The sequence below is a fragment of the Apteryx rowi genome, unplaced genomic scaffold (assembly GCF_003343035.1).
Source record: "Apteryx rowi isolate R43461 unplaced genomic scaffold, aptRow1 scaffold_19, whole genome shotgun sequence".
Taxonomy (NCBI): domain Eukaryota; kingdom Metazoa; phylum Chordata; class Aves; order Apterygiformes; family Apterygidae; genus Apteryx; species Apteryx rowi.
Genome location: NW_020448196.1, coordinates 1332739 through 1340960, shown reverse-complemented (window position 1 = coordinate 1340960; position 8222 = coordinate 1332739). Strand labels below are relative to the sequence as shown.

Here is an 8222-nt window from a genome sequence, read left to right as displayed (position 1 = left end):
TCGCCCCCCGCCTGGGAACCGCGCAGCCCCAGCGGCCGCTCACCGGGGGGGGGGGCGGATTTTATTTGGAAAAACAACATTTCCCCCCCCTCCATGGCCAGGAGAGCAGGACAGGGAGCCGGCGAGCGTGGGGCGGGGGGGGCTGGAAAACGCCGCCTCCTGCCCTGCATCCCAGGGGGTGTTTTGAAGGTGAGATTTTATTTTATTTATTTATTTATTTGAAGTCAGTAGGAATCTGGGGGGCGTCCGGTGAAAAACGAGCCGCTTCCGCGGAGCCGCGCACCCTGCGCCTGCCACACGGGCGTCCGACAACTGCTTTGAAAACCCACATCAGGCCTTCTCTTATTTTTCACCCAAAGCGGCCGCTTCCCTGCCTCCCCGGCCCCGGGCGGCCACCGAGGCTGGGGAGGGGGACGGCTCCGGGCTCCAGCGCCCCGGCTCTGCCCGGCGCCCCTATTCCTCCCTATTCCCAGTTGCTTTTGCCAGCTGGGAAAACACCCATCAGAGATGAAGCTGATCTACCTCCCCCCCCCGGCATTTTAAAGGATGCTCGAGGTCTCCCGCTCGCCTCCGCAGCCGAAGGATGCCGCCGGCGCGGCGCCGGGACGAGGCCCCGGGTACCAGTCTCATCCTGGCCCCTCCGGCTCCGCGGTGGCCCTAAGCAGCGGCTGAGCCCGGGAGCAGCCGCCCGTCCCCGGGGAGAAGCGGCCCCCGGCGCTCGGCCCCGCACTGGAGGAAGGCTTTCGGATGAGGCAGCCTCGAAGCCCTAAATCATTTCATCAGCCTCCCAGCTACGGACACACGCCCCGGCGCTCTGAAAATGCTGATTCGTTGAAATTCGCCCATCTTGGCTGCGCGGAGTCGAAATTTCATATTTTTCCTGTGAATCAGCCCCGTTCCCTGAAATAACAGCCCAGGAGGAGAGGGAAATAAATACCCTTCCACTGAGCTGTTCCCGCGCGAGCGCGACGCACCAGCCCGGGGAGGGCACGGACGAGGTGTCCGGCCGCCGGCTCACAAATTTGGTCCCATCTCACCAGCGGCAGCAGCCGAATTTGGGTGAATTTGAAGCGCTCTGGAGGCTCCCCGATGGTGCAGCGGAAACCCACGTGCTCCTGCCACCCGTGGGAGCCGAGGTCTCCCCCCCCTCCCGGCTTCTCCTCCGGGCCGGGATCGGCGGCGGGAGGCACCTTTTGCACCCTGCGCGCCTGCAGCCTGCCCCGTTGGAAAGGGGGGGGGGGGCAGCTTCCCTGCCCGCGGTTCCCACCAAAAACCTGGCGTGCTGGGGACCTGGAGGGGAGAAAATCCCAGCAACGGCATGGGGGGGGGAGATAGTGATTTTTTTTCTTTCCCCCTCTCCCTGGAGGCAAAAAGCCTCTGCAAAGCCTGGAGGCGGCACTGCGGGGGCGCCCGGGGAGGTCCGTCCTGGCCCTGCCACGGCTGCGCGGGCTGGGCCGTCTCCTGGGCCCCCATGGAAAGGGGGGGGGCTGCATCTCCCCAGCCCCTTCATCCGGGTTTTCCCTCTTTCCCTTTTGAGGAGCCGGSCTGGCTCCTGCAGCCCTGCCCCGAACCGCAGGCCCCCGGTCCGACCGGATGGGAACCTGCCCGGCCCCGGCGTAGCGGCACCCAGCCCCCATGCACCCAAAGATGGAGACACGTGTATATATATATATTTATATATTTTAAAGCTGCTTTGGCATTTGCGGCTGCAGGGGCCGAGGCGACCCTCCCCATGGCCCCCCTGCCGCCATGACGCCGGGCTCCCTCCGAGCCGCGGGAAACGGGCCGGGAAGCAGGGCCGCGGCAGCCTGGCGATGCCTCGCGCTCAGCACGAACAAACGTGCGGGGCCGGGGCGCGGAGCTCTGCCGGCGGCCCGGCGGCCCGGATTAGTCGGCGATTACTCCGTACGCGCTGATGGATGCTCCGCCGGGGACCGGCAAGCATCAATCACCAGGCAAGCGCGAGGCTCAGGCACGAGGCGGCCTGCGTCGTCCCCTCCTCCCTGGGGACGGGCCGACGGGCCAGGCGCCCTCCCGCACGGAGCAAAGACCCTGGTCTTGAGGCTTTGCAGCCCTCGAGGCGCTCGGCRCAGCGGGGCGTCCCCAGCGCCTGCCGGGGGGGGGGCACCCTGCAGGTCGTGTCCGTGCAAGGGTCCCTGCCTGCGCCGGCCTCACGCACACCGACACCGGCTCGTCTCCCCYGTCCCCCCCACCGACGCCCCCGTTTCTGGCCCCGCTGCGCAGGGATCGTCCATCCCCTGCGAAAGGTTTGCCAGCGCGGGAGGAACCGGCGGCCGGAAGATCCTGCACCCAGGCGCCCCCGCTGATGCCATTTGGGGGAGAGGCGAGGGACTGCGGATGCCGTGGACCCTGAGCCCCCATACTCTGGCCCCCCCCATGCTCCGGCCCCCCCCATGCTCTGGCCACCCCGTGCTCCAGCCCTGGCTGCCCGACAGCCGGTTGTGTCCCAGCGCCGGTGCGCAGCTATTCCAGAGGCCAAAGCAATATTCCTCCCCCTGTTTCTGCAAACCTCGGCCCTTCCCCTAGGCTGGGGGCGCAGCGGCTGCTCCAGGCCTGTGCCTCTGCTCAGGGTGCCACCCCGGGTGCCACCGCAGCAGGGACCCATTTGCTTATTTTGGGGGGGCAAAACCCTGAGACCTTTTCCTTGGATGCAATGCTGTGCATCAAACACTTCTGCACAGGGCTCGAAGCCTCCCCCCTCCGCAGCCCCACGTTCAAGCGGTGCCCCAGCCCCGCGCTGCCACCCCAAGCCTGGGATTCACAAGGAGCAGCCGGGAAACCTCCGACGGCCTCCCCGGCGCGGGGGTACGGTGGATTGCCAGCACCGCTTTGGGGCTGAGACCAGCTGGATGGAGCACGTCCAGCTCCTCGGGAGAGCCTGATCTCACAGCTGAGGTTGCAGCTGCTGCCCCCAGGCCTCGGCCCCCACCTGCCACCGAGGCGCTGGTGGGGACGGCAGGATGCTGGGGCTACGGCGCTTGGAGGCGCAGTTATCTCTCCGTGCCGGCCAAGCACTGGCCAGATCGGTCCGGCGACGCTATCTCCCGTCCGCAGGGGCTCAGCCCCCCGCTGGCCCGCGCCGGGGGTCGGCCGCGAGTTAATGCTGCTGCTTTTAATTGCAGCTGGGGCAGCCAGGCCGCGTGCCCGCTGAGCTGCACCTCCCTGCCCGGGGTGGTGGCAGCAGCGTTGGGGACGGCRGGAAAAGCACAGCCCAGTGCGCCCTGCAAGCCGGGACCTGCACGGCCCCCCAGCCGGACAAAGCCACCAGCGGGCCACCAGCCGGCACGGCTCTCCCAGGGGGCTGCTTGGGGCGATCAGCCAGCGCTCGACCCCAAAAGCAAGTCCCTTTTCACTTCTGCACGGGGCCCCAGCCCTCCCTCTGCGCTTGCATTCATCTATGGCTTCTCCCCAGCTTGCTTCACCCTTTTAATCTGCCCTCGTTTACATAATTAAGACCAATTTGCTGTAACATCATCTTAATTCCATCTGCCCCCTCTGACGAGGCCTCTCCTTTTGCAGGAGCCCACCCCGCGCTTTGCCGCGGGAGCAAGGCCGCCTCTCCGCTCGGCGTGCGTGCAGCGCCTAGCACACGGGGCGGCAGGGGAGCCCCGCGGGGCGCCCGGCCCAGGGCGCCGCTCTTGCAAACGGGGCGCCCGGCGGTGCCACCTCTGCCCGTCCCCGGGTGCCGGGTCCCATCTCACCAGYGGCAGCAGCCRAAACGCCGTGGCGGACGGGCGSTTTGTGCYTGCCCCGTCCCCCAGCCCGGAGGATCCCCCCGCGGGGGGCCGCACACCCTCCTCCAAGCCCAGCCGGGATGAAAAGTGGCTCTCGCTGAGTTTTCAGCCAGCCCCAAAGCGCCCGGCGGAGCCAGCGCCCGGCTCCCTCTCCCATCCCCGAGCAGCACCAAAAGTAGGTTCATTGTTTGAAAAGCCATCAGTCAAGGCCTGCTGGCTAAAATTACCCTCCTGCTTTATCATCTTGAGAACATTAAGGGCTGTTGTTAACAGATGTTTCGCGTTACACATTATTTGTTAGTCTAATGAAAGGAGGTGAACAAGCTTTCAAGACCTCAGAAGTTGTGCGGAAGGTCTGAGAGGGGCGGCTGCCGCGCGGCGCCGGGGGAGGACGACGGGGACGAGCCCTCGCCGCCCCCGCGGCACGTCCTCCGCCGCGCTCCTGCCYGGCTCGCAGCATTTCTGCCTCTCGGTTCTTGGGTGCCGCGGAAGAAGCGCTCCGTGCAGCCGGCACGCGTGCCCGTCCCCGGAGAGGACGCGCCGGGCTCCCTCGGAGCATCCAGGGCTCGAGCATCCCCCGGGAGAGAGGGAGGTGGGGACGGCTCCGGTCTGCGGGACCAGGGTGGTGGGTGAGGGCAGGCGGGGGCTAAATCCCCCTCGGCAAAGGGCAAAACCTTGCCCTGAGCTCCTTCRGATCCTCAGGATTGGGAGCCGGAGTATCCTCCTGCCATGGCATGGGGACAACCCTCCACGTGGGGAAGCAGAGAGGGTTTCAGGCCTGGGGGCAAAGGAGGAGTGAGCCCAGGGCTGGCAGCGTCCCCTCGGCACCCGGGACCGCAGACGTCCCCCCGGGGCCGCGGCAGCCCTGCGCAGAGCAGCGGGTGCGGGCAGCTCCGCGCCATCCTAGCTGCTGCTTTTCCTTCCCCCAGCCAGGGCGACGACCCCGGATACCGGCTCCTCGGCTGGACCGCAGAGCCCATCCTGCCTGCGGGGAGACGCTCAGGTAACAGGGTTCGTTTGTATTGATAATAAACCCATTTGCCAGCAGCTGGTGGGACTCAAAACATGCATCTGGCGGGAGAAAAACTGGTGGTGAAGAGGAAAATGGACGAAAACGCCAAGGGCCTGTTTCGCTCTAGGATGCCAATAAAAGATAACGTTACCAGTAAAAGTTCCTTCGCTGTCATCACGCTGATGCTGAAAACATCGCAGATGTGGAGCAAAAGGCTGATGCTCGCAAAGGCAGGGCATTTGCGCAGTATTTCGAGCCTCCCCTTCTTGACTCGGGAAGCTGCGTCCCGGATTAGGCAGGATCGGTGGCTGAGGGATCTCACGAGCCCATGTTTGCACRTGCAGAGCTTTTCGCTCCTCATTTCCTTGTTCATCTTCCCACGGGCTGCTTTTAGCTCCCGTTGTCCAGGTATTTTCATCTCCAGGTGGGATTGCTGGGAGAAATACCTCCTCTCGCAGGATGGCTTGTCGGAGCATCCCAGGTGCTGGCTGGCTCTGTCCCCATCCTGTGTCCTCGCGGAAACAGGTGCCACCAGGAAACATCCCCCGCAGTCCAGCGGTGCCGGGAGCAGCAGGACCATGCAGGGCCTCTGGCCTGGGAGGAATCAGCTTTTGGGGGTGAAAAATGGGCTTGCAGGGATCAGCCAGCCGCCATGCCGCCCTCTCTGGTACTCACATGACCCCCTGGGCCCCCACCGAGGGGTTTTGGGGTGCACCAGGATTTTGGGAGAGGGTTTTCTCTGCTGCTTTGCAAAGAGCCCTGTGAGATGGGCTGGCTGCTGTGGGCCAGGCAGGATTCCTCGGAGCTGCCCTGATCCCGCGCAGCATATGGTCCCCCCATATGGTCCAAACGCCGGGCAAAAACCTCTCTGTTCTCCCCAAAGGCAATCCGAGAAGCACAAACAAAAACCGAGGGAAGGGGAGGGAGAATGGAAAATAACACCAGAAATACCAGATCCCATCCCAGAAATCGGTGCTGGGCTTCACCCTCAGCATCTCCAGCCCCGAGCAACGGGCAGAGTGAGGGGGGCTCAGAGGGGTCTCCTCTGTGGAGAGGGGGGATTGTGCAGGAAAGATGCTACAGACCCCATGCGCACGCAATGCAGGAGCTGCGGGAGGGAGCACCCGGCGGGAGCGGGGTTTCCAGCCGGGAGCCCCTCACTGCAGGCCGTGCAGCTCCCCGGGTGGCTGTGCGCCCCTCACCCACGCGGGGGTCGGGCCCTCAGCAGGGCCGTCAGCACCCCAGAGCACGGCAGAAAACGAGTCTGGGGTCGATGCAGGAGCCTGGGCCGCCAAACGCCACTGCCTGGGTGGGGGCAGGTTTGGAGGATGCTCCCCCGGTCCCCTCGGGGCGGGCACCCCATGGAGACCCCCGCCGCAGGCACGGCCCCAGGCCGTGGGGCGAAGCAGTCACGCCGGGTCTGTGCCCCCGTCCCCTGTGATGATCGTCCACCCCTCGCTCTTCACCGCCATCTCCCTCCTGCCGTTGCCTCCGCTCCCATCAGCACCCCGAGCAGCACCCGGCTCTGGGGGTCTCCCGGTGCCCCCGCTCCGGGGCTTCACCTCGGGGACGGCCCGAGTCCTCCTCGCCCCCTGCCCCGAGCTCCGGCCCCCGGGCTGCGCCTCGGCCGGGGCGCCGGGGCCGTGCACAGTGCGCGGGGGCCGGAGCGGAGCGCGGTGCACGGAGCACCGGGCCCGGCGGAGCGGAGCGCGGAGCACCGGGCCCGGCGGAGCGGAGCGCCCTGCACCGGAGCCCGCGGAGCGGTGAGCGATGCGCGGTGCGCGGAGCAGCGGAGCCGGCGGAGCGCAGCGCATCCCGGCGCGGGTCGCAGCGCATCCCGGCGCGGGTCGCAGCCGCAGGGCCACCCCGGGCAGGCGGATTTGTCCCGTTAAAGACGCGCCTCCTGCCCGGAGCCAAACCCCGCAGAACCGGGGACTCCCGACTTTTACCGTCTCTTTCCCAGCCCCACGGTTGTGCCCGCGGGAAGGGCGAAGGCACGTCCCGGGGGCAGGATGGGACCCGCTCCCGGCTCCCTGCGCCCCGGCTGGGCACCGGGAGCCGGTCCGGCTCCTCCCGGCCCGGCTCCGTCCCGAGGGGAGCGCACGGACAACGGGCCGGCTCTGCCCCCGCTGCCCCGGCTCTGTCCCCGCTGCCCCGGCTCTGTCCCGCCGGCCCGGGTCGCTCCCCGGCGGCCGCGGACGTGCGTGCGGCGGCGCCGGGAGAGGATCCGCTCGGTCCCGGTTCCCCCGGCGCGGCCGTCGGCGCTTGCGGGGTGTCGGCGGCGCCGGTGCCCGCGGGCGCAACCGGAGCGCGCACCGACGGGGTGACGCCGAGTCGCAGCCCGGCGGCGGATCCGCGCCCCCCTCCCAGGCCCATCGCCCCCCCCCCCGCCCAGCACCCAAAAGGGCCGGCGGCTCCGACACCCTTGGGTGCAACGCAAGGAGGGGGGGTAGCAAGGACCCCCGGGTTGCGCCCTTGTCACATCGCTGCGGGCCGGGGTGTGTCGGGGGTGCCCCAAAATATTGCCGGGCGAGTCGCACCCGGCAAACCCGCAGCTCGGTAAACCGGGGGGGTCCCAGGCTGCTCCAGCGCCTCCACCCGCCGAGGCCCGGGCGCCCCCGACCCCCGGGCCCCCGGCGCCGCCGCGGGGGGATGCTCAGCCCCGCCGGGCGCTGCCCTTTGTCCGCTGTGCTCGGCGCTGCGCACAGGCCGCCGGCTCTGCAGCCGCGCAGGCGGCCCGGGGCACGGGGGGGGGCACCCAAAACCGAGGTGTAGGGGGGCCGCTCATGCCCGGCTGCCAGAGCGCGGGGCGCCTCCCGGGGCCGGCGGGACTCACCGTCCTGGGGCGCTGCCTCGCTGCCGCTGCTGCCTCCCGACGGCTCCGGCATGGCCTTGCCGCCGCCGGCGGGCGGGGGGCCGGCGGGGGGGGCCCCGTTCATGCCGGCCGCCACCTCCTCCAGGTCGAGGAGGTGGCTCACGCTGAAGTTTTTCCGGCTTTGGGGATTTTCGGGCGGCTCCGGGCCGCGCACGGCGCTGGGGGCGAACGGCTTGTCCATGGCGAAGGCTGGCGCCGAGTCCATGGCTCCCACCCCCAGCCCGCAGCCCACCCCGAGGTGCCGGGCCGCTCCCCGGCCCCCTTCCCCTTCTCCACCCCCCCCCAAAAAAAAAATAATAATAATTAAAAAGGAAAAAAAAAAAAGAAAAAAAAATCTCGGCTGCCCTGTGAGTCCGGCTCCCTCCCCAGCCCCTGTTCCGCCTTGTGCTGACGTCTGGGGAAAAAAACCACGCTCCCAGCCCAAACTTTCTTCCCTTGCTCTTTGCTCTGGAGCTGTTCAAACAAACGCCCCTGCTCGGAGCCGAGCGGGGCGGCCCCTCGCCCCCCGGCACGGCGACCTGCCCCCCTGCCAGGGGCCGAGCACCGCCGGCAGCCGACACGCAAAAAAAAAAAGGGGGGG

The 8222-nt window shown here is 67.9% G+C and overlaps 1 protein-coding gene across 1 annotated transcript in view; it reads right to left on the bottom strand.

The window, feature by feature from the left end:
- PRRX2 (paired related homeobox 2) overlaps positions 1-7847 on the bottom strand; it is a 21924-nt gene extending 14077 nt beyond the window's left edge. Inside the window, exon 1 of the mRNA XM_026062291.1 lies at positions 7604-7847. Coding sequence (XP_025918076.1) covers positions 7604-7847 — 244 coding nt within the window. The remainder of the gene's footprint in view (positions 1-7603) is intronic.
- Between the last annotated feature and the right edge of the window lie 375 nt (positions 7848-8222).